Source organism: Sturnus vulgaris, chromosome 8 (genome assembly GCF_052056855.1).
Source record: "Sturnus vulgaris isolate bStuVul1 chromosome 8, bStuVul1.hap1, whole genome shotgun sequence".
Classification (NCBI taxonomy): Eukaryota; Metazoa; Chordata; class Aves; order Passeriformes; family Sturnidae; genus Sturnus; species Sturnus vulgaris.
The window spans coordinates 5,569,296-5,595,145 of record NC_142250.1 but is presented as its reverse complement, the minus strand read 5'-3'; the positions used below and the strand labels follow the sequence as shown (position 1 = coordinate 5,595,145).

The following is a 25,850-nucleotide window of genomic DNA, read 5'->3' as shown; positions in this document are numbered from 1 at the left end:
TTCTCTCACCCTGCCTACCAAAGAACCCAGAATGGTTTGGGATGGAAGGGACCTTAAACATCATTTCATTCCAACCTCTCTTCCATGGCATGGACACCTTCAACCAGACCACGCTGCTCCAAGCCCCATCCAACTTGGCCTTGAATACCCCTTACAGAGACCCTGTGTGTGGGATACAGGGCTATATTTGTTATTATTGTTAAGGCTTATGTTTACCAAAAAGCCTTGTAGGAAGGTACAGCTACAGGCTAGATGGTTGGAAGATGGTTGGGGTGAGAAGCAGTTATGAGGAGGAATGGCTGGACAGCATATGAAAGGGAAGCTGGTTGGATGATGATATGTGGACAGCAGACTGCAGCTGAGCCAGCCTTCTTCTGTTAAGTTTTGGTTATGTCCGGTGGAAGTGGAAAGTATAAAAAGGGGGTGACTTCTACAATAAAGTGATTTTCTTTGGATACATAAGGCGGTCTGCGTTTCTTTGTTCCCCATTGCTACACCCTTCAAAGGGAGATATGTCCTGAAGAGGCTGGGAGAGGAAACGTGGCTGGGACAGCTGTCCTGAACTGCCTGGAGGATACTCTGTACCACAGAAAATCCTGCCCAATATGGAAAAAGTAGGGAGCTGGCTGAGAGGGGCCAGTGACAGGGTGACAGAGCCAGCCATGATGTCCTGAAAAGAGGGTTGATCCCTTTAGAGATGAAAAATTGCCCTGTGGCAAATGAAAAATCCCTATGGCAGCACTTGGGGCATTTCAACATTCCAAATAGAACCATCCCACAGTGTTCCATCTCATCCACTCCCTGACAAGGAAAGGTTTCCCTGTTTGGGGCAGGTCCCTCTTTCCCTGCCCTCTGGCAGCCAAACCAAGTGGGAAGCTCAGCATGTGCCCAGCACCACAATTCCTGCTCCTGGTGACTCTGCAGTGCCTGTCCTTCTGCTTGGTGCTCTGAGGACTCTGACCAATATGGCTTCCCCCACAGGTGCCCAGCGCCTGGAGCAATGTTCCCACAGCCATCCTCTTGGTCACCATCCTCAGCCCAGCCTGGCCCCATATGAGCTGTGCAGAGGGCTGCCCTTAGGCATCACCCCCTTCCCACTGTGAATATGACCCCCAAAAGACAAAGGAGCTGCAAAACATGTCTTTAATGACTAAATGGAAATGAGGAATGTAGGAGAGAGCTGCAGCTGAGGGTCTGGAGTAGGTCACTCGCTCAGGGGGTCTTCTGACCTGGGTGCTGCATCACCGCTGTCGTCTTTTTCTTGATGGCTGGGCCACGGTCCTGCGGGCAGGTCTCTTAGCTCGTGGAGGTGCTGGCTGGCACAGAGTTCTTGGCCTGGCTGCTTCTAGCTGTCTTGTTTTGGGGTGCACACGGATAGTGAGGATGCCTGATGGCTGCCTCTGCAGTGCCTCCTCCTCCATCTTGGCCATGCAGGGTGAGTGAGGCTGGGAGGCAGTGGGTGAGTTGGTAGAGGAAGTCAGGTTGGGGATGGCAGGGATGGCATCCTGGCTATTCTTTTGCTGTGCCTCCGCCATCGGCTTCTTGGGATGGTCATCTTCCAGCAGGCATTCACAGAATTCAAGGAACTCATCAAGGTCCTCAGCCATCAAGCTGGGGACGTTAGCGGCCAAGATGGTGTCCTCATTGTCCCCTTGCTGTGACAACTCCACTTGCTTGTCAAGGCAGCCACTATCCTCCAGGTACTCAGCCAGTTCTTCCAGTAGAGCATCCAAGGTGGAGCTGTTGGGGCTGTCAAGGGTGGCGTCCTCACTCACTGTGGCATCAGGCCAGGCAAACAGATGGGTGTTGGTGCTGTCCCCTGTCTGCTCAGGAATGCCCTCTGTGGTGGCAGTTGCTCCCTCCCCAGGCAGATCTGTGGTCACCACTTCTGAAAATGGAACCCCGAGAGATTGAAGTTTTCCTCAGCTTGTCTACTGGTGTGTGGGCTTTGCCACCCCCCAGTATTTACCTTCGGGTTTCATTGTAGTTGTGTCAGCTAGTAGAGCCAGGGCAGGTTGATGATGGATGTGAAACACACTAGAGCCTATGGGGTAAAGGGCCTCTTCCTGGACCACAGCTCTTGGCTGGTGAGGCAGCAGTGTCCCCATCACCACCTGCTGTACCCAACCATAGGCAGGGGGACAGAGAGCAGCCCCAAGGGGCATCTGCACCAGCTGGGGAAGATGCACCACCTGCCCCAGGGTCCCTGGGACCCCCTGCCTGGTGGTGACTGGGACCAGCTGGTGGGAGCCAGTGTGGAGCTGGACAGACCCCGAGGACAGTGGCAGCCTGGGGACAGAAGGCAGCTCCCAGGCAGCTCCAAGGGCAGGGAAGCTCACGCCAGGCACCTTCACCACTGCCACCTGGAGAGGGAACCTCTCTGTTGGGGGAAGCAGAGAGGGGTGATGTGGTGAGATATTGGCAGGCAGAGCAAGCTGGGGATACCTGGAGGGCAGGAGCCCCAGGAGAAGCAGGACCATGCTGCTGTACCTGCCATGGTGCTTGGGGAGTGTGGGGGTTGCTTGGGACAAACACCACTCAGGGAGGTTCTGTCACCAAGGTGACTGTTGGAGCAGTGTTCTGGGGGTTCCATTGCCATAGTTGTTGCTCCTGTCAATACCTGCTCCAGCCAGTATGGGGATGGAATGACTCTATGGGGTTGCTGCCTGCAGCAGAGTTATAATCTTCTCGGTGGTGAGCACAGGGGCTACCCTGGTCTTGCCCTCTGGTTCCCATCGTGCTTCACTTGTCAGTTTTTAAGTTAATCACCTGTCTTGGGTTGCAATGCAGGATGTATCCAAAAGCATGTATTCTATCACCATCTGTTGAAGCCAGGTGGGGCAGTGATCTTTATCTTTTCCAGGACCCATCCTTTCTCCAGGGAGGTATTTTCTCTTAATGGGCCATTGAGTCCCACTGCATGACTGATAAAATTACATCATCCCATTGTGAGATGCTCCAACCAGAGGGAAGAGCCAAGCACCTACCTAGATAAAATCTGAGATTTGGAACATCAGAGCAGCCTTTTTCCACTGGATTCCCAGAGGAAAACCAGACCTCTCTACATCATCACTAAATCTTCAGAGGAAAACTGCACCCTTCTACAAGACCACTGCTTCAACTGAACCATATCTGTCACTCCAGGAGGATTGCAGCCACCACGTAATCAGACTGCTACCAACACTCTGACTGACAAGGTGTCAGGTTGTATTTTGACTCTGTCAGTGGTTTCTTTTTTTGTATTACTGTATTTTTATTTTAATTTTTCTAGTAAAGAACTGTTATGCCTATTCCCATATCTTTGCCTGAGAGCTCCTTAATTTCAAAATTATAATAATTTTGAGGGAGGGGGGTTACATTTTCCGTTTCAAGAGAGACTCCTGCCTTGCTTAGCAGACACTCATCTTTCAAACCAAGACATCACCTTAACACTTCTCACTGTTCCTCCCCGCAATAGACACTCATAATTCTCATCCATTTACAATAAGACGATTGTTGCAGCGTGAGCAGATGGTAGGTTGCTGCAACCTTCCTGAATTGTCCCCACAAGAAGAGCACTCCACCAAGCACTCACACACAACATCTGGTTACCTAAAATGGTGGAGGCAGGAAGGGTCTTTATATAGGTTTCCAGTAGCAGTTTATTTCACCTACACACTGAAAGAGTTCAGGGACAAAAAACAGGGAGAGGTAGAGAGTGCAGGATTATATACCAGTACAAGGGGGCGGAGCCAAGAGCAACAACCAATCACCTGGAGGTGTGGACAGAAAAAGAATTACAGTGACCAGTAGGGAAACACAAGGGTAAACAGACAGCAGTACAGACCAATGAGGGTACAAAGAACAAAGAAACTGGTAGACCCTTGATCATATATGCTTAACAGGGGTTTGAACAGCCAACAGGGGGAGTGGCACTGGGGTTGATTGACAGCATGTTACAGGAGTCCATGGGAGAGGTTAAAGTCTAGGGGACATTCTTCCAGGGCATAGCCCCAGGAAGTCCCCTAGCAGGCTGACAGGCCTCCACAGACAATTACATGAATGAGTAATATAATTCAAATTCTTCACTCAAAGTGTTACTTAAGCAGTTCTCGAGCTGGCTGGTGGAAGCTTGATTCTACTTTTTGGATGCCTTGGGGGCTTCTCTGGTTACTTTTTGGTCTTTGTTTAAAAGTCAATCTTGTCTCACCTGGTAGGAATGTTATGGTCTATTCTTTGTTCCTTCACTGTATTTCTTATTCTGAAGAGGAGAAGCAGCAGACGTCAGGCAATCTTCTTATCAGCCTGGCCAGAACTGTAATGCTGGTTTATGAAGTATTGCAGGTAGGTGTCCCCTGGCTATTACATCTGGCAGAGACACTGCAGTTATCCTAGTTGAGCTTACATGGAAAAGAAAACTAATAGCATAAAAAAACAAAAGTGCAAGTAGTTTTTCTCTAATAAGCAGGTAGATTTATCTAGACTGATTTCTTTTAGCAGCAAAGCTCACTAGCTTATACACACCCCCTCAATCTTTGATTCTCAGGATCTCTAGTATGTTCTAGGCTTGTCTGCACTTGCAAGACTTGGATGTCCACCACTCTACATTGTGGGGGTCACTGTGCCAGTGATGTGTGCTTCTCCCAACACAGGAGAAAATTCTGTGGTTTTATGCTGACAAGTGAAAGGTACAAGCAGCAGTCGTCACTGATGTGGGACACTGCCACATTTACATTACATTACATTTACATTATGTGTAGCCTGTGGGCTACACATAGGGTGGAAGAGGGTGACTTTGTGAGAAAGGTGATAAACAGGACTGGCAACTACTGAAAAAGGCAAAAGGGGGTCTCCTTTTTGGTCAATGTAAAGTGAATATCTTCAGCAGTTACCCTCTCAATAGCACAGGGGCAGTGACTAGAGGAAGGCAACACCATATCAGGATTTGCCATCAGCATCTCCCAAAACTTTCTGGCTTTAGCAAAAGCTTTTTGGCCACAGCTGCTTGTTCTTCTTGTATCATGGAAAGGACAGTTCTCCTAGAGAAAAGGGACAAAGGGATGCCAGTGCCTAGGATGCCTCCCCTTCATTCTAGGGCAGGCAGCCTTTCTTTGCTTTAGCAGTTATAAAAGGGAAACACAGAGGCACATTCTTCTTTCTACGAGAACGGAATGTCTCATTAGTCACACACACACACACAGACACACACAGGTCTGTTTTTCCCAAGTGGGACAGCAATTGGATGCACAGACCTATGTATCTAGCGCCATGTTTCTAGAGTCACGTCTCTGGGCATGACTAATTTGCATGTGCACTCAGGGACATGTGCAGAGCTAGTGCACACACGCAGGTACCTGCTCACCTGCAGAGAGCCCTGGTACTGGCTAGTAGCACACACTTGTACACACAGACATACACACACAGGATCATGCTCACATCTGCAGAGCCTGGTCACACTCATAAGCACTGAGCTGTGCACAAACCCACTTGCACTTGAGAGCATGCAATTCAACACATGTACACACAGTTTTGTACACTGACAAGTGTGCACCTCAGCACCTATGCGTGCACACAGAACCATGCACATTGGCACAAATGTGCACAGCACTCCCCTAGAGCTCTCCTGGCCCCAATTTCTTCACGGGTCTCTCCCTATGGGATTGTAACACAGGTGGGGATGAGGACAGGAGAAGGGACTATGGATGGGACATTATAGCACAGTCTTCTTCACTTTTTTGTCTTTCCTTATACTATTTAATCAGTTAATTATGCCAGCAATTAGTTAAAACATGCTACTATAAGTACAAACAGAAAGGCCAGGCCAGTCTTGACATGAGATCAATCACATCTACTGCCTTTTACCCTCTGGACAATATTTAACTGTTTAGCCTCACAGACCTATGCTCAAGCACTCCTTGCGGAGTCCTGGAAAAAGAAATTGTAGCACCCTGTGTGCTTTTGGGGTGGGAAAAGACAGTGCTGTCTTAAAGGAAAGGTCAAAGAGAGACCATGCTGGATTCTTGCATCCTGCCTCTTGCTCAAGAAGGGCAGGAGGGCACAAAACTGTTGTGTTTTGTCAAGGGGCACCTCTTAGCTCTTAACTGAGGTGAGGAGTACCTATTGTCTCTATTTTTGTGGAGGGCAGTTCACAGTCTCTTGGGGATCAGGCACACATGGTAAGGAAAGCTCTACGCTTTTCTGAAGGGATGACAGTGACTTTGAAACAGAGTTTACAAAAGCCCCCCTCCTAACAGTGAGAAGAAAGAAAAAGAAAATAAGTAATTTTGCTTTCCTCTAAGAGAGCAAAACCAAATAACTTAGCGAGGTTTGGAGAACTAATGAGATATTAAGACTATCTCTGCCTTGGTATTATCACGTACTGCCCTCCCCCCCGCTCTTTTTACTCACAGCGATGCCTTCGATACTGTCCCTCACTGCCCCCCACCGCTGCCGCTATTGCACCGCGGCGGCCCCGGCAAGGGCAAGCTCCGCCCTAGCGGCTGGTTCTGGGAGCATAGGGGCTTGCAGACAGGCCTGTGCCTCGCCTCCCTCCCGCCCTCTCTCTCCGTCTCGACCCACCTGCTGCGGTCGCGGCTGCTGCCCTACACTCGGGACTGCGCCGGACTGGGGGCTGCCCCTGCATGCTGCCCTACACTCGGGACTGTGCCGGACTGGGAACTTCCCCCCGCTGCCCCGCACCCGCACACACGAGAGTAGCGTGCTGCCACCCCACACTCGGGATCGCGGCAGACCGGGAGCCGTCCCTGGACTCGGGACTTCGGCAGGCTGGGAGCCGCCCCTGCACACTGCCCTGCACTGGGGACTACGGCAGGCCAGGAGCCTCCCTTGGACTCAGGACTTTACCAGGCTGGAAGCTGCCACTGGGCGCTGCCGGACTTGTGGTCTGGGAAACCCCTGCACAACTGGGCTGGTCCCTGACCGCTGGCAGCGCCAGTCTTTACAGCGCCCAGCGTTTCTGGTCACCGCCGCCCATGTCATGCCTCTGTAGACCCCGCCAATCCCGCGTCTAGCGGCTCTGCACGCTTGGAACCCCCGCGTCCATTAGCACGGCCCCCGCTGATTGGCAGTTCTTGGTTTGGAAACCTCGCCCAACTGGGCACTTCCGCCCTCAGCGCTTCTCAGCCGCCGCTGGCAGCCCAGCACAGGGTTGGCAGAGCTGGAAGTTTGGCAACACCTCGCGCAACCATGCCCAGCACTCCCCAAGCTGTCGCTGCCCCCCACCCTCAACTGTGTTGGCAGTACTCGAACCTTATTGCTCTGAGGGCGCACCGGAAGCATATCGTGCTAAGCGCCACTGCGGGCCGCCGCTCCATGTGGACTCGCTCCCGCCTGCGGCCTGGCAACACCCGCACCATGAAGCCGGTCCCTAACTGCCGGCAGCACCGTGCACAATCACGCTCGGCACATCAAGCCACGGCCGCCTCCCCTTCTCTATGGGTTGGCAGCCCACCACGCCCAGTGAAAACCAGAAGCCCATTGCACCGAGAGCGCACCGGAAGTACACCGTGCCAAGCGCCACTGTCCGCTGCTGCTCCACACTGCTCCACATGCACTCTCACAATCCCCCGCCTCCCTTGTGCCAGGGGATACTGCAGGGAAGCTAGCACGGTTCGGTGCCCCAGCAGAGTGTGGTCCGCACCGCTCGGCTGTTCTTGCCGCCAGCAGCCCCTGCTGCCAGTGGCCCCATGAGCCTGGAACCTTCTGGTACGCGTGCGGCTCTCACTGATCAGCGGTTCTGCTGATCTAATACCCCCTAAATCCGGTAACTCTCAACCTGATGTTCCCAGGTATTGTTGAGTTCTGTCCCCCATTTGCGGTCTTCTCTGCTAACGAGTCCTGCCTGACAATCCTGTTTGTCCTTAAGCTCCAATAGACTCCCGCTATGGATCCCATGCGTTTCCCCTGAAGCTGGGTTAGTACACTCGGATTATAGGCGATCAGTCTGGCCAAATCAATTACAAGGATCATGCCTTTTTTCTCCAAGTCTCATGCACACTTCAGGCACCTTCCTGGATTCTGTCTCACACATGAAAGTACTCACAATCCTCTAGATCGTCTGCACTTTTGTCAGGGGGATTTTTCCCTTCATCTCCTTCTTTTTAATTATTCAGTCTTCTGTTGTCTTCGGGGTGTTGACCTGCAAATGACCGATGGTCGCAGAAGTTCGAGCGCCAAACGGGGCTGGGGTGCACCTCTCATCCGAAATCCCCGAGGGCCACAGAAACGAGGTTTTTTATCTCTCAGAACAAGCCTCCATTTGTGAGAAACGACGCTCACTTTCAAAAATTTCAAAGGTTTATTAACAACGAAATACAACAAACGACTGAATAAGGAAAAAGGATGAGCAGCCACAAGCTCATCTATAAAATGGTTGCTCTGCCTTTTATACTCCTGGGGGGGGGGGGGGAGGGTTATATCAGGCAATCCTGGCCCTTCCCAAAGTCTGTCAGTCAACTCTTTGCCATTTATTGGTGGAGGCTACTTTCTTTCAACTTGATTGGAGGTCAGTTGTTGTCATGCTGTGCCTCCTAGTAACAAGCCTTCCCTCCTCTCAAATGCCCCATGCATGGGGCACATGTATGCCCTCCCTCCACCTGTCTCGACTACCCACATGTATGCCCTCCCTCCACCTATCTCGACTACCAAGGCTGTTCCTTGGCAACCATAAGGGGGGGAAAGGGGACTATGGGGAGAACAGAGGACATCTAAACAACAAATCATAATAACATAACAACATATAAATAAAACTTCCCTTAACATACACATAATATTAATCCCTTAATTGCGAGAGCCAACTATCACATTACCCATCTATAACAGTTTTCAAATTCAAAATCAGGGGTTTTGTATGTCAGAGTAAGGCTTGCTACAGATATTAACCTGAGTGAGCCAACTAAAGCCTGGGAAGGAGCCTATAACAGGACTGAGATCTGCAACAATAATTTTGATTATTGGAAAAAAATAGTTACATCTTACCAAAGTAGTTAGAATTTGTCACACAAGAAAATAACCAGTTAGAAATAAGCTAAAGAAAGGTAGATTTTTACAAAGAATCCAGATTTTCTCCTTTTCACAAGGAGTCCAGGACAATGTCAGTCTTTCTCAGACTTGTTGGTGTAAGTGAAGTAGGAGTGCAAAGATGACACCCAAAGCTCTTCAGCGAACATGGAATATATATCCCAGCATCTTGACAGAGTTGTGCTGAGTGAAAAGGGTAGGCAAAATGCCTGACACAGCTTGATATAAGAACTTGCAAAAAGTACAGGCAAAGAGACTTATGCTAACATCAGGAACTGGCTATCAGCTGGATGTTTTGGGGTATTTTTTGTTGCTATATATTATTTATCTAGGCCACTGCTGCTATTCATAAGGCTTCTGCAGCACTGGTAGTATATGCACAGGAGGAAAAGAGTGTGGTTAGAAGAGAAATTCATGGAGCCTGCAGCTGGTGAGCTCAGCTTTGGGGTAGGAAGGAACCTTCCAGCAGAACAGAAGGCAATGGCTGAAAATCTGAGTTCCTTGAGAGAGGCTTTTTAACTGAAAACTAAGACATTAAGACTAAGACATTAAGACTAGCAGTTGGATGTGCTAAATTTGACTATTTAATGAACTAAGTAGGATTCATGAACTAAGTAGGATTCAATCCAGCCAAAAGGATTTATTGCCTTGTATTAGTGGGATGGAAAAGAAAGGAGTGTTTTGCTTTCATATAGAGAGGGAAAAAAAATAGAAAAAACAACACTTCTTCCCTCCTACCAGGGAAGAAATCTAGAAGAACATTGAAGGACAGAAGAAATTTAGAAGGACAATATTTTTTGGATCAAGATATCTGGCAAATACTCTTAGAAAAATGAAACAAGCCTTTGTTTGTGTTCAGTATCTGGCCAACATCTTGTCTCTGATAGCCAAATTGGAGTGTTAGCAGTGTCTGTTAGGCTTTGTCCAGCACTTGTGTGTGTCTCCAAATCACACCAAATCACATCTTACAATGGAAATCTAGCAATGCTAGTATCTGAGGAGGCTGAACATAGAGTTAGGGACAAGAGCAGGAACAAAGAAATTGATGAATAACTCCAGTTTGTCTGGGGAAGAATTACTGTTACAGAGCAAGAGAGTGAGTGAAACAAAAGCTGGAGAACTAACAAGAGAGTTTACTGTGATATAAGATATTGCAGATGATTTCAGGTTAATAGTGTTATTCAGTAGTCAAGAAGATGATCAAGAGTTATTCACTTGGTAAATGGACTAACATTTATCTAGTGCAGGTTTGAGTCCTGGTCTGTGAACATATCTGGAAATATGAAATACTGTGACAGAGTTTTCTAAGAAACCAGGAATCTTCATTCAAGAAACATCAGTCCTGAAGGCAAAAGAATGAAAACCTTCCCAAAGCACAGCTTGACAGGTGTAAGATATGGGGTTATAATTGTTAAAGTGGTTAAGGTTTACGCTCACCAGAAGGCCCTATGGGAAAGGCACATCTGCAGGCTGGACTGTTGAAAGTCAGTTAAGGGGTGAGAGGCAGTTATGAGTGAGGAGAGAGGCAGTTAGTGACAGCTGGAAGTGAGATTGTGATTGGCTGGAGGAATGTGTGGAGAGCGTATGAGCAGGAAGCTGATTGGGTGGAAAGATGTGTGGACAGCAGCACTGCAGCTGAGCCAGCCAATGGGTGCCCTCTTTCTGTTAAGTTCTGTTAGGCTTTGGTTTGGTTTCGTTATGTCAGGTGGAGATTAGAGGTAAAAAAAGGGGGTGATTTCTACAATAAAGCGATCTCCTTTGGATGCATAAGGGTGTCCGTGTTGCTTTGTTCCCCATTGCTACAGACATGCTGGGATAGATCCAGGCAAAGTGTTACCTACACTTCCGATATCACAGAGTATCCAGTATCTGCCCCTGCCAGCAGTAGGCTTAGCAGGAACCTTTGTTCTAACCTGGCTCTGCATTCACCCCAAAAGAATATCGGAATAGCCTGGAATGATGCAATTATCACTAACCGTTGTGTCTTGGTGCAGAATGTTCCAGAGGGGCAGAGGTTTAATCCAGCTTTGCCAGCTGGTTCAGCTGATGTGTGGATCCCATGTGGTTTCTATCCTGTGTCACAAGTCACAAGTGATGCTGTGGCTCATTCCAAAAAAGCTGAGAGGAATAGTACCTGGAAATCCATCTCCTTTGGAATGGTACCAGAATGATGTCTCATTCTAATTGTGCAAATGTTGACACCTTGCCATGAGTATTTTAGATTGTCAGTGCCAGGTCTGTGGTGTGGGAGCTGAGGGCTGCTCTGCTCTGCCCAGTGCTTGGGCTGGAGAGACGAGGTGGTGCTGATAATTAATTTCAGTGAAAAGGGTTCTGAATTCTCTACTAGATTATGAAATATAGGGGCTGAAAACCTGCACAAGGCAGTTTAATCAAATAAAGCTGTGCCCTAAAAAAATGGAACTGTAATTATTAGTCCTTTTCTGTCTTGGAAAACAAAATTAGAGCAATTTTCAATTGGTTATTTCAGGCAGTTATAGGCATGATCTTTTGTTAAAGAAAACGACAAAAAAAGAAAAAAACCATCACGTAAGGACTGTGACATTCTCCCCTCAATTGCTTGTTTGGAGGTACACTTTAATCAGACTCAAAAGACAGAAAATAAAGGAAGATTAAAATACACTGTCATAGAACAGTGCAAATTTCACACTTTAATCAAGTGGAGCTGGCACAATATCTGGATATTTCCAGTTTGATATTAAAAATATTATGAAATCTTAGGTGGATATAAATATCATCTAACTTTTTGTGTTCGACCTTGCTGAAATACTGTAAACTACTGCGGCCCTCTCCATTCTTTGCTTTTCACATCACCATGCAAATGATGGAATTAGCAACTTGTTAGCTTGCTGCCTTTCAAATGTATTTAATTATTCCATTTTGGTGTACTAGTTTTTCATGCTGATGCTTTATATAGTAGTGGACACATTCTGTGTTGTTTTCCTGTAGGTCATTAATATTCAATCTAACTGCAGATACATATAGAACTGACATTGTTTTGCCATGGACAAATTTAAACTGTCTGTAGCCACATTGTTTCTTTTATTATCAAGGAACTAAAATAATCTTAAAAAAATACATAAACCAGTAAAGCTTACTGTTAGCAAAGTCTCCCATGAGCTTCAACTAGAGTATCATTCTTTATAAAGCAAAGCAACCCATCAAATAATATTTTTTTTGCTTTAGTTTAAAGTGCAATTAAGTAATGCAGTAAATATTAAATTCATTGATGTATGATTTACATTTTATCATATTCAAAGTGATCCATGCACAATTAAGTTTGTGTTAAAGTCTAAGAATTATAGTGTTCATGGCTTTTCTATTAGGGGAAAAATCAGAGACAACCTAATGTTTTCTCATTCTTTCTATGTAGTTAATGTAATGCCTAATAAAATTATATGTTTTCTTAATTTTTACAAAAAGCAATTTATGACTTAAGCCTTATGTTTGCTCACTGAGATGAAGCAAGCTTGGAAATGGATCCCTGGAAGTAGATGAGATTTTCTGTAATTTTAAAATGCTTTAAAAACCCAGTTTATTTGTTTATTTTCTAAACAATCCCCTGAGTCAGCTATCTTTCAATTAAATTAGTAAAACAAGTGACTGTGATTTGCTGAAGGCTGATGTTTGGGAACATGGGACTAGGTGCTTGGGAGCACTGTCAAACAGAACTTGTGACCCCGGCTGTCTTATGCAGCCTGGGTTCTGTTGAATTCACAGGGACTGAGGATCCTTGGGGCTCAGCAGGGACAAAGCTGGCCCAGGACTTCCCACTGTCATGGCTGGCAGATATCTCTGGTCAAACCTCTGCCATGCTCCAAGGGATTGAATTCCAAACACAAGCACTAGCAGGGTAAGGCCTTGTCCCCAGGAGTGCCCTGAGCATTATGCCGAAGAACCAAGTGAGTGGTGGCTCCGTAGCCAGACTGGCTTGCACACACATGGTTCCTTGTAGAAACAAATCAAATGCCAAGGAATGTCTCATTCCATTCAGGAATACGTGTTTTTCAGAACACTGTACAAGAGATACCACAGTGCAACTTTCAACATTGTCACAGGAGAGGAGGGGAAATATAGACAAAGGTAATTCTCTTTTTTAAACTTTGTGAGCTGATCACCAATTCTGTTTCCTCCTCAGTTTTTTAACAGTTACTTGTGAAATTGGAAAGGTTGGAGGGACTGCTGTGGGATCAAGGTTTATGCATCAGTTTTGTAAACAATTTTAAGCAGAGTAACATGCTGCATATTCCAGTGCTCCCACATGCTGGTTTTAAATTTTTTTGCCTCTGTTTGAACATTAACAACTTTTTTGAGAATGGAATTAAGTAGTATTTGGCAAAAATGTAGTAAGGGATTCTCTTCACCCCTCCTCCCAGTTTGTTTCCTGAGATATTTCCCTGTTAGTCATGATGCAAGGGAATAAGATTTGCCGTTAATAAAAACCAGATTCATTGCCTAGTTTTGTTGGTATCTTCACCACACATTTATTCTTTTTCCTGCAAAAATGGGAAAGAGATAAAAAACATGTTTTCCTTCTAAAATTAACTGACAAAATAGCTTTCCATAAATAGAAAGGGCACTTAAGGCTGTTCATTTAAACTTACCAGCAAAAGTGAGATGAGTCCATCAGATCTTTTAACAATTAAAAATGAATGCTACATTAATTAGAAAAATTTCTCAAATGAATTTTTCTGAAATTGAAATAATGATCTGTACTGAAGTATTCCTTTTAAACTCTATGTATTTTTTATTACTTAATGTATTTTTAATAGACTGCATTCTAAAACAATTAAAAAACCAAGCACATAGTTTCTGGAAGAATTGAAACATTGCCATTTATTCCCATTTCTCTGCTACAGAATATCTGAGTATTTGTGTGGTGCATTGTGCATTATTTGCCCTGGTTTCAGACACTGCATTTCTCCATCCCTGGATTCTTGTCCATTCTGAATGTTGTATCTAACAGGAGGTGGCAGCTGTTAGGTTAATTCACAAATTCTAGCAGGATGTATGCTACCAAGAAATCTGGTAAAGGGAAGTAATTTTCCTACATTAATACTGTCAGGATTTTGGTATCTATTAAGTTCAACTCGATGTGGAAATAACACATTAGCTTGACTAAATCTCTTAACTAAGTCCTTTATTAAGAAAATACATGATAAAAATAGCATGAGTAACATCATAATTGGGAATATCTGCACACATTTCAGGAAAGGAGAAATACAGCCTGTTGGGGGTTGTTTTTTTCCTCTTTCCTCTCTATGGATTTTTTTTCCCATTGACATGCTAAGAGGCCTGATGGCTAGGCCCTAGCACTGATGACTAGTAATGGGGAGGAAGGGGGGCAAAAGGTGGGGAAGGGAGGAGAAAAAACCACAAGATCAGAAGCAAGTAAAGGGACGAAGAGGCACTTGCTCGCCCCCATTAGCTCGTGGAGTCAGAGGAGGATGGCCGCTGCTCCTATCCCTGTCATCCCTATGCTGGGAGGCACCTTTTCTGCTGTCAGACCCCACACTGCTGTCTTCTTGCTTCAGCCTGCTATCTCCAAGTACCCTGCTGGGCACCGGGACCCACACTGTGAGCAAAAGTCTCTCTCCATCCCTTTCTGTCTTGGTTTAATTTTGTTTTCTGGCTAATGCACCAAATTATGTCTTTGTTTGATTTGTCAATTTAAATAAACTCGTTTTCCTGTTGTGAGATGGAACCAGGAGCAAAAACCAAGGCAGGCCTAAAATTTAAGAGAGTATGAAAAAGGAATTTATTAACTACACAAACAAAGAGAAGGGAAAAAAACAAATTCAGAATAAGATTTTTTTCAAACCACTCCTCCTTCCCTCTCCCAACCTTCATAACAACAAAACAAACGTGCAACAAATACTTCAGTCCACTCCTTCCTTCCCTCTCCCAACCTTCATAACAACAAAACAAACGTGCAACAAAGACTTCGGTCAGTTCCTAATTAGTCTTTTTCAGTTCACTTCTGGAGAGAGAAGCCTCCTCTTGTTGAAAGCTGTAGGAATTTTTCTACAAGAAGGAAGAAAACAGTCCTCTCGTGGTCTCATTTTTCACGATTTGCATCCGCCCGGGAACCTGCAACTGTGACACTCCTCCCAACTCCACAGCCTTCCCAAAGCTGTAGATGTGGGCCATGTCTGTCTCATGGGGTATTACTTTTAAGAATTAAATGTTCTACAGCAAAGGTTCTCTTCATCTCTTTTCTCTCTGTTCAGGCTTCATCCTCAGAAAACTGAGATCCCCTTCTTTCCTCAGGGCAAAGATTGTCAATACAGGTGCTCTTTGGTCAAATCATCTATCAAATGGAACATCTCCATCCCCCCATGTCTTTTTCCATGGTTTATAGGAATATTCAGTACATCAGTTCATTCCTACAGTCTTACAAAAGGACTTTCAGCCATTTATAGCATCTCCTCATTGTCCTTCCATCTAAAAAAACTTAGCTCTTATGTCACTGACTTCAGAAATCTTCTTATTCCGTTTCATATTCAAAGGAAAACGCCGTAGGTTTTGCAAATCTTATCTGAGCACTAAAGAGTTAAACACAACTACAAAAGTTGGGCCAGGCTCAGGCTGTGCTGGGGGGGGGCGGCTGAGGTGTCAATCAGCCTTTCTGGGGCTGGGCTGCAGCCCCACACTGCTCATGGTCACCCCTGCTTCCCAAACAGGGCCCTCCTGCCTCCCCCAGACCGTAGGGGGCTGGGCAGGCCCGGCCCTTCCGACAGCAGAGGGAACCGGGCCCCCCACCCCAGAGCCACAGGCCCGTGGAGGAGGAAGCCGTGAAGGTCTTATCAAGGAGCCTTTTGAGCCTTTCCTCCTCCTGGCCATCGGGTCCTCTCATTTGCAAACAGGGCCCAAGCGGCCCTGTGAGCCTCCCCCCAGCATGGGGGGGGGGGGGGGGGAAGCTCGGGTTGATGTTACCTGCTCAGCAGCTGGAAAGACAAAGAGACTCAGTTCCGGATTACCTCCTTTAAAATGTGTGCTCACAGAGGGAAATAACTTTCTTCAATTGGCTGTTGAAGGTGTCCCAACCCCCACAGAGGAAGTTCCCTTAGAGAGAACTTCTCTCAGAGTTTCTTCTTCCCAAGTCAACCCATCACACTTTCCCATCTGGAACACTGCCGCCATCACCCCCAGCACCCTTGCTGTGCAGGATCTACCCCTGCCCACCACTGGTAACTGCAGCACAGGAAAGGGTGCCTGAGGCCAAAAAGGACTTGAACTGGGTTACTGTTCTCTTTGGTGTTAATTTCATAGTTGTTGTTTCGTTTGTGTTGTTAGCTATACTAGTAAAGAACTATTATTCCTATCCCCATATCTTTGCCTTAAAACCCCTTAATTTCAAAATTATACTAATTCAGAGGGAGAGGTTTATTAGCTCCATTTCGAGGGAAGGCCCTGCTCTTCTCTAGCACACCTGTCTTTTCAAACCAGGACATATTTTGGTGCCCAACATGGGGCCTGAGAGCATTGAGAGGAAGGGGTGAAAAAGAAATAACAGTTCTCGAGTTACCTAAGTTTTTGTGTTAGTTGGTATCATGTTGTCCAGCTTACGCTGATTCAGGCTCCACGTGGTCACAACTACATCTGTCCCATTTGCTAGCCCTTATTTGAACATGGGTCCTATCACTAAGGCGACCGTGGCTGTTATCCAATTAGTTTTGTGGGTTGATAAGGTGAGGAATTCATGGATTTTTAACATCCTCTGGAAGGCAGCCACATGGATCCAGAGCTATTGCACTCAAACTGTGCATTTTTAGGGTTACTTCAATAATGATATTGTGAGGAAGTAACAGCAGGGGAAATTTTCTCCCAAACCTTCACCCAGTTTTTTAAGTCCACCCCACCAGTTTTTGAATGGTTCAAATCCTCTCTAAATGCTAATTATATCATACAGTGCCTGGTATGCCTGTTAAACCTGTTCTATTTAACATTCAGAGATAAGGGAAGATTGACTTGGATAACAACTCTGTTACCTACCCCAGGAAATAGAGATGCTGCCCCAGAGCCTGACCCTGCCTCACAGCCCACCTCAAGAATAAACCACCCCGAGTGGGTGGGGGTTATAGCGAAGGAGCTACATGAGAGGGGCCAGATGCTGAAGGAATGCATCTCCCCGGCTCTTGAGAAACCCTCCCCGACCTTAAAGAGAGAAAGTCTAATGGTTCTGCAGTGGAAACCACAGATGTTACAACCGTCCAGGTTCCAGCTGAACCACAAGGGCAGTGACAGCCAGCAGCAGTCACCCCTGTGGAAACTAAGAAATTTAAGGTGAAGACAAAGCACCTGGTTAATAAGGATAAGAAAGGAAGGTCTTCACAACCAGCAGGGGAGCCAGAGGTTGAAATAATTACTGAGTCCCTGTTGTATGAAAGTCTCCGTAATCTGTGAAAATACATTTTGCGACGGGGCCATGAGGCTTTTACAACCTGGTTACTGCAGATCTGGGACCTTATGGGTACAGCTGTGCAACTGGATGGTACTGAGGAAAGGAATTTGGGATCCTTTACCCGGGACTCAGGTGTGGAGCGGATATTCGTAAGGGAGCCAGGGCCCCTTTCTCTCTGGGAGCGACTTTTAATGGGTGTGAGAGAGAGGTTTGTCCACACAGAGAAAATGCAGGAGTACCATCATAGAATGCGCTGGAAGACCCTTGAGGAAGGGCTCCAACATCTGAGAGAAGTGGCCGTACTGGAAGTACACTTTGGGAGGGATGGACAGCATGACAATGACCCTGACAAGGTCAGGGTGTACAGGGCAGATGTTGTGGAATTTGGCAAACCTAGGACCATCTCAATACATCACCTTCCTTGCAACAATTAGTGCTGATAACAACCCAGAGACAGTGGGTTCTGTGTAGAGAGTTTTGTGGAGGACTGGCTACATGAGAAAGGACATGAGATTCCACTAGTCAGGAAATAAGGCCTTGGGCAAGAACATTGTGCCTTTGAGCAAGGAGCAAGGCAATCACGGGATGTCAAAATAAGAATTAGCTTTTGTCAAAACAAGAACTAGCTGTTGCGGTGGAGCGATCACAGCCATCCAGAGTGTGTAGCAATATGTGCAGAAATGACGTTTAGCAAGGCCAGAGCACAGAACCAATGATGAGCTTAGCTTTTGCAATATGTATGAGCCTTATTATCGTGTCTATATAACTGTAGCCTTCTGATCAATAAACTGAGGCTTGATGATCATCATCAGATGTGCTTGTCTCCCGTCATTCCCAACAAATGGTGACCTCGACATGATCCTGACTTGACGCCACGACGGAACGATGATCGGGTTGGGTCCTAATAAGCAAGGACAGCAAAAAGAGTGCCCTGGCTGACTGCACAGGCGAGCCTGGCCGATACGTGCTGCAAAGACCTTGAGGGGCTGCAACAGAGCTGAAGAATTAGGTATGGAAAGGCAAGCAGCATATGATTTATTTACTGCATTTTTGCAGAAAAGACAGGTTAAGGGCATAGACTTACAGAAGGAGTTGCCCAGGTTGTTAGAGTATGGGTACACAAAGGGAATGTTTGTAAATCCTCACACTGTCCATGAGCTGTCAGAATGGTGTAAATTTGGAGATATATTGTAGGAAGCTACATTAGAGGATGATAAAACTGCAAAAAAGTTAGGAAAAATCTGGAGAGTAGTACACAATTAACTTTTGCAGTGCCAAGCCGAGAAAAAGGCTGCGGAACAGGTATCCGCTGCCCAAGGCAAAAATAAAGAATATAATAGTGACTGATTCTCGTCCACCCTGCTGCCCCCAGCAGTCTCTAAGCTTTATTTGCCTCCCCCACCGGCAACTGCTGGGCTGGGAAGCTCATGTGCACCATCAGCACCCCCAGAAGGGCAGGATTCATGACCACAAGCACCACCACCACCACCCCCACGCAATGAGCCGATTCCTGGGGAGGAATCCGACCTAGAGGAGGCTATTGCAAGGGGGAGGAGAGAGGCGTGGGCAGCACTGGCAAAAGACTGCCTGGAAAAAGGGGATGACAGTGCAATAGAGGCAACGAAACAATTGGCGTGCCCAGTAATTTATCAGCCGATGGCAGAGGGAGGTTTAGTGGCAGAAGTATCCGCTCTCGATTGAAAATTACTGTCACAGTTGCGCTCAGCTGTTAGTCAGTCTGGGGTGACAAGTGAACCAGTCAAACAAATATTGGATTACATCTGAGGAACACAGATACTGTTGCCGTCAGATTGCAGGGGAATAGCAAAGTTAATATTCACACAGCATCAGCAGCTACTGTTTAATGCACACTGGCAGGCATTAGTAAATGAGTGCGTTGCTATACAAAGGCAACAGGGGGACCCGTTGTATGGGGTAACCACAGAGGAGCTGATGGGGTTAGGAGCATTTCTTCATACTGAAGCTCAGGAGTTGCTTGGTCCTGATAAGTGTAGGGAAGCAATGCGACTAGTAAGAATGGCCATTGACAGAGTTAAAGACCCTGGTGGGTTACCTGTATATATGGGAATTAAGCAGGGACAGGATGAAACATTTGGTGCATGTATAGATAAAGCAGCAGCAGCAATAGAAAGAGCAGGGGTGCCAGATTTTATGAAAGGGATGCTATTAAAGCAATGTGCCCTTCAAAATTGCAATCAGGCCACTGGAAGTGTATTAAACACCTTGGGAGCAAATTGGACTATTGAAGAAGTGTTAGAAAAAATGTCCCAAATACCAACAGGGACGCAGGCATTCTTAGTAGATGCTATCAAGGCACTGGGTTTAGGGTTACAAGAATAGGCTAAAGCTTCTCAAAGCCAAGTGTTAGCTGCCATTGTGCCCCTTCAAGCGTCTGCCAAGGTCAGCCAGAAGACCACATCAAGAGGTCGCCTTAAATGCTTCCGATGTGGCAGCATGGGACACCTCCGTCGGGAGTGCACTGCAACTGGAGTTTGGTGCCAAAAATGCTGGGTGGATACGCACAACACTAATTCATGCCACAGACGATCAGGAAACTACAATGGGAGCGTGCCAAACTGCAGTGGCTGCGCTCAGACACAAGTTGCCGCTGCAGTACAGCCAACCTCACTGGCTTCCAACCCGCCACCAGCGGAAGCCTCGGCCTGGACCTGGCAGCCGCAGTAGATGTAACATTTATGACCTCCCAACCACAAAAGATTCTAACTGGCACAAAGGGGCCGATTGTGGTAGAAGGTCAGATTATGGGTGCCTTGCTACTGAGAATATCATCGGCATCTATGCTTGGACTTTTTGTGTTGCCTGGTGTAATTGATGCAGACTATACAATAGAAATTATGATTATGGCCTACACTCTTTTCCCACCAATTCAAGTTAATAAGGGCCAAAGGATTGCACAATTAATACCCCTGGAACAAACAACTAAAGACTTAAATCCAATACAAAATAAAGATAGGGGGGGCGATGGTTTTGGGTCAACTGGGGGCCTCACCCTCCTTACCTTGAACCTAAGTGAGAGGCCTAAACACAAAATAGAAGTGGAATATCAGGGACAAAAGTGACCATTTATTGGACTGTTAGACACAGGAGCAGATTCCAGCATTATTTGCCCAGAATGCTGGCCTCAGCATTGGCCCTTGCAGCCAGCAGCGACAACAGTAATGGGGGTCAGGGGATTCTCCCTCGCCAGTCGCTCTCCTCCCCTAAAGGTTAGAGTGGATGGCAAACAAGTCACCGCCGGTTTCTCTATAGTTCAATTACCACCAACAGTGCTGTGTCTTATTGGAAGGGACATATTAGCACAGCTGGGAGTGGTCTTGACCAATGAACACCCTTTAGGCTAATGGCCATTGCATGGACTTTCCCAATCCCCATCACATGGAAAACTAATACGCCAGTGTGGGTTAAGCAACGGCCTCTAAAAAGGGAAAGTCTTCACCATGCCCACGACCTTGTTAAAGAACAGTTTAATCAGGGACATTTACAACTGACCATGAGCCCATGGAATACTCCCATGATCGTTATAAAAAAGAAATCAGGAAAGTACTGTCTGTTCCATAACCTACACGCAGTTAATGATCAAATGGAGCCGATGGGTGCTTTGCAACCTGGACTGCCCAATCCTGCAATGATACCTGAGGGATGGCCATTGTTAATTATTGACCTGAAAGACTGTTTTTTCACAATTCCGTTGCACCTAGAGGATACAAAGCGATCTGCATTTACCCTACCTGCATTAAACAGAGAGGGCCCTGATCAACATTTTGAATGGACAGTATTACCACAGGGCATGCGAAATAGCCCAACCCTGTGCCAACTTTATGTGGCTTCTGCTTTACAGCCTCTTTGTGAAAAATGGCCAAGGACAGTTATATATCATTACATAGATGATATTTTGTTTGCCCAACCTACTCCATTCTTGGACCAACAGATCAAGGACATACAAGAAGAACTGGCAGCTTGTCATAGCCCCTGAAAAGGTGCAGCGGACTGCACCATGGAGATACTTAGGATGGACTTTATCTGAACAGTTAGTCACTCCACAAAAGCTACAACTTCAACCACAACTCAAAACCTTAAACAATGCTCAAAAATTGCTCAGTGATCTGCAATGGTTAAAGCCTGTGGTAGGAATACCAAATGAACTCTTAGATAAACTGCGACCACTTCTAAAAGGAACAGACCCCACACGCCCAGTACAAGTCACATCTGACCAACAAAAAGTTATTCAAGAAATTATGGACTGTGTTACACAAGGCCGGATCTGCCGACGTGACCCAAACACACCGATTGACCTCACAATATGGTGTGGCCCCAAATACCTGCTGGGCGCTCTAACTCAATCCAAAGAAAAAACGGGGGAGCTATGGGTATTGGAATGGATTTCTCCTGCGTTACAACAAACCAAAACTCTTTTTCAAAAAATTAAAATGCTAGCAGAACTAATCAAGAAGGGTCGCAAGCAGACTTTGCAAGTTACTGGCACAGAACCCAAGACAATAAGAATGCCCATGAAAAAGGACTCTCTACAATGGTACCTGAACAACAGTGAAGAGTTGCAAGAGGCACTATTAGGAGCAAGTTGTACACTAGAAACAGGAAAAATAGTACAGGCACTGCTGCAGTGGATAGGAAAATGGGAATGGGTCACACGACCTAAATGAGAGACTACCCCCATAACAGGTGTCCTGACAGCATATACTGATGCAGGGAAGAAGTCAAGAACTGCCACTATCACTTGGCAGGAAAAGGACAGTTGGAAACACAAGATCCTTCCTGCAGAGGGAAGGGACACTTTACAGACTATGGAGCTTCTTGCAGTTGTGTGGGCGATGTTAAACCTTAAAGGACCATTGAACATTGTCACAGATTCATTATATGTGACAGGGGTAGTGGAAAGGATTGAGGAAGCCTCCATTAAGGAAGTACAGAATCAGAGACTTTTTGAGCTACTCGTACAGCTGCAGAAGGCAACAAAACTTAGGGAACATGCTTATGCTGTTACTCACATTAGAAGTCGTAAGTGGGATATTGGTTTAGGAGAAGGCAACAATGAAGTGGATAAATTGGTAACTATAGCACAAGGAACGCCACTGTCAAGGCAACAATTAGCTAGGGAGGCTCATTCAATGTTTCACCAGAATGCAAGGGGCCTACAATGGGAGTTCGGAATACCTTTGGCCGAAGCCAAGGCAATAATTAGGGCTTGCCCTATCTGCAGCCACCACAATAGTGGTTGTGGACTGGGACTAGGGATTAATCCACGAGGATTACTATCTAATGAGCTTTGGCAAATGGATGTTACACATGTAGCAAATTTTAGGCATTTGAAATATATCCATGTGACTATCGACACCTATAGTAAATATATTTGGGGAACAGCACAGACAGGTGAAAAGGCCATTTATGTGGAAAGACACCTTTGCACTTGCTTTGCAGTAATGGGTACACCAAGAAAGATAAAAACAGATAATGGGCCGGCCTATATTAGTGGAAGGGTCGAGTGGTTTTTAAGAGAATGGGGCATTGAACATGTTACAGGAATTGCACACTCTCCTACGGGGCAGGCCATAATCGAAAGAGCTAATGGGATACTCAAAAGATACCTTGCCAAACATGAGAATATTAGAGACCTGCATTCTAGATTGCTAAAAGCTTTGTTTGTAATGAACCATTTGTGTGTATTTGGAGAGGCAGATCGGCCTCCAGCAGTAGTACATTATAACCCCGGTGAACCCCGGGAAAAGGGAGAAGAGGTATGGGTGAGATATCAGGACCCCAAGACAGGTCAATGGCAGGAACCTGATAAAGTTGTGTATTGGGGGCAGGGATATCTCTGTGTTTCTACCCCCACAGGAACTCTTTGGGTGCCAGCAAAATGGACTAAACCAGTTCTCAATGTTGCAGACAACTCAGGACCTGATGGAGGAAGACCGACAGAGAATCGAGCAGAAAGCCCTCCTCATGTTTTGTCCTCTGCTGCAACAGCTACAGGGATATTCAAAGACTGTTGATAAGACTGTTAAACGTTGCAGAACTTTTACAGAGTTGTCTTGGGCAGTTGAAGAGCTGTGGAGCTTTAATCTCTGTGGAGCTTCAAGGGAAAATTGCTTAGCTTGTCACAAACCAGGCTGTGTCGCCTAGGTTGCACTGTTTTGTGGGGGGTGTGGCAAAACTTATTGGCTAGAACAGTCATTGTTAGGTGCTTTGTGGTGTAACTGTTGTGCTGGACAGCACCATTTTAACAGCTGGCAGAGGGAATTACAGGTGGTAACAGGACTGGGGACGTGGCAAGCCCCAAGGCTGTTTGAGTCCCCAGAACAGAAAATCCTTGTTTTCCATCGTTGGGAATTGGAGCAGATTGTTAGACGTGTAAAGTCTCAGAGTTGCTCTAGAATACTAGCAACCAGATGCAGGAAAGAAGTACCCTTAACACAGTGCTCAGTTGTAGGACCAGTTTGTGGAGATCTTGAGGAAGAATTAGACCAGTGCATAAATCAACTAAGGATCTTAGGAGTGGGAAGGAGAGGGACAGTAAGTCTGAAGCGATAAAGGAACAAGAAAGGCAAGTCACAGAAATGAAATAATTTTTTGTTCTACTTATTAGCACTGCTGTAGGTATTGCGGCTGACTTAACACACTTTAACACGCCAAGAGACAACATATAGATAACACTGGCTAATCAAACTAACCAACAATCGCTTTGCCTTAGCTTGGGAGGTGTCACTAATCCTTTCCGCACATGCTTAGTTGGCCTACCCATATGGGAACCCCAAGAATTTTGCGGCCTGGTAAATAACGTGTCCCTATGTCGATGGTCCTCTGAGACTGAGAAATGCCATAGCTCTGCAGGGAATGGTGGGTGACAATGCCAGCTAATCCAATCCCTTAACACCACCTTGTTGTCACTGCCCGAAGAGTTAGATCTGTTTGGAAGTGCTAATGCCAGTCTGACAAAAACGTCAAAAGGATGTTGGGTGAGTTTTCTTCCCAGGGACTCAAAGGAACTCAACAGAAATCGGAAGGGATGGGCCACCCTGAACTCCAGTTTAGACTCAGGCGCTGTTTTTAATCAATTGTAACAGCAGTAACATTGTCGCCCACAGAAGGCTACCTCAGGGAATATTTCTGATTTGTGGGGATAGGGCTTGGAATGGGATTCCTGCCTTTCCACAGGGAGGACCATGTTACCTGGGAAAGCCTTCATTGTTTCACCCTAACATGTCATTACTAATGAAATGGAGTAACCACAGTGCAACTAGGTCAAAACGCAGTCTTCACGAACTAGACTGCAAAGACATAGGGGACCCTACCTTTTGGAGTGAACTTAAATCAGTCATGATCTCCACCATACTGCCTGGTGGAGCAGCCAATAAGGCTTTAAAGCTATCAAAACAGCTGGGATGTTGGGCCAGAGATGAGATTAACAAAACTTCCGCAATTTTAGACAGATGTAATAATCACAGATGTACAAAGTGTCAATCATGCCGTGCTCCAGAACAGAGCCGCTATTGACTTTTTGTTGTTAGCTCAGGGACACGGATGTGAGGAATTCAAAGGTATGTGTTGCATGAATCTGTCAGATCACTCCACCTCCATACATGCAAAAATCAGGGAACTACAACAAGGGTTGCATAAGTTAAAGGAGGAAGATGGCCTGGGTATAGATGAATGGCTCAAAAGCCTGGGAATAGGACCATGGCTAAGAAGCATTATAATGTATGCTATAGGTATTTTTGGTGTGCTATTATTGCTACTGCTTGCTTTGCCTTGCGTGTTTGGATGCATTCAGAATATGATCGCATGTGCGACACAAAAGTTATGGCAGACAAACCGTCTTGCCCAAAAAGAAAACGAGGGAAGTATGGAGAGTTTTGTGGAGGACTGGCTACGTGAGAAAGGACATGATGAGATTCCACTAGTCAGGAAATAAGGCCTTGGGCAAGAACATTGTGCCTTTGAGCAAGGAGCAAGGCAATCATGGGATGTCAAAATAAGAATTAGCTTTTGTCAAAACAAGAACTAGCTGTTGTGGTGGAGCGATCACAGCCATCCAGAGTATGTAGCAATATGTGCAGAAATGACGTTTAGCAAGGCCAGAGCACAGAACCAATGATGAGCTTAGCTTTTGCAATATGTATGACCCTTATTATCATGTCTATATAACTGTAGCCTTCTGATCAATAAACTGAGGCCTGCTGATCATCAGATGTGCTTGTCTCCCATCGTTCCCAACAGTTCTGTTGCTAACAAGCTTAGAAATTTTGAGAGTATGATCAATGGTGTCTGGGTTTGAAAGACAGGTATGTTCTAAGGAAAGGTGAGAACCCCTTTCCTGAGATGCAGAGTGCAAACCCTCCCTTTTAATTAT

At 46.0% G+C, this 25,850-nt stretch overlaps 1 protein-coding gene and 1 long non-coding RNA gene across 5 annotated transcripts in view; one reads left to right on the top strand and one right to left on the bottom strand.

Annotated features, from left to right (window-relative positions):
- Nucleotides 1–25,850, top strand: part of LOC148222957 (uncharacterized) — a 451,561-nt gene that overhangs the window by 115,037 nt on the left and 310,674 nt on the right. For 2 of the 4 annotated variants that reach the window (XR_015805070.1, XR_015805071.1), the window contains one exon: nucleotides 2,864–3,296. The exons of the other annotated variants lie outside the window; for them this stretch is intronic. This is a non-coding gene — a long non-coding RNA (uncharacterized LOC148222957). Of the gene's footprint in view, nucleotides 1–2,863; nucleotides 3,297–25,850 lie in introns of those variants that run through there. 4 annotated transcript variants of the gene reach the window in all.
- LOC148222958 (uncharacterized) lies at nucleotides 1,242–2,599 on the bottom strand. The gene is made up of 3 exons (XM_088168624.1): nucleotides 2,491–2,599; nucleotides 1,970–2,380; nucleotides 1,242–1,888 (listed from the first exon to the last, which is right to left on the bottom strand). The coding sequence occupies exons 1-3, from the start codon at nucleotides 2,597–2,599 to the stop codon at nucleotides 1,242–1,244; spliced, it is 1,167 nt and encodes a 388-aa protein (XP_088024750.1).

Excerpts from the sequence above, each read along its gene's own strand:
- LOC148222958 (XM_088168624.1), bottom strand. The coding sequence starts at position 2,599 with ATGGCAATGGAACCCCCAGAACACTGCTCCAACAGTCACCTTGGTGAC. Across the intron at positions 2,381-2,490 it reads CTCCCCAAGCACCATGGCAG|AGAGGTTCCCTCTCCAGGTG; the intron begins GTACAGCAGCAT and ends TTCCCCCAACAG. Across the intron at positions 1,889-1,969 it reads AACTACAATGAAACCCGAAG|AAGTGGTGACCACAGATCTG; the intron begins GTAAATACTGGG and ends TTCCATTTTCAG.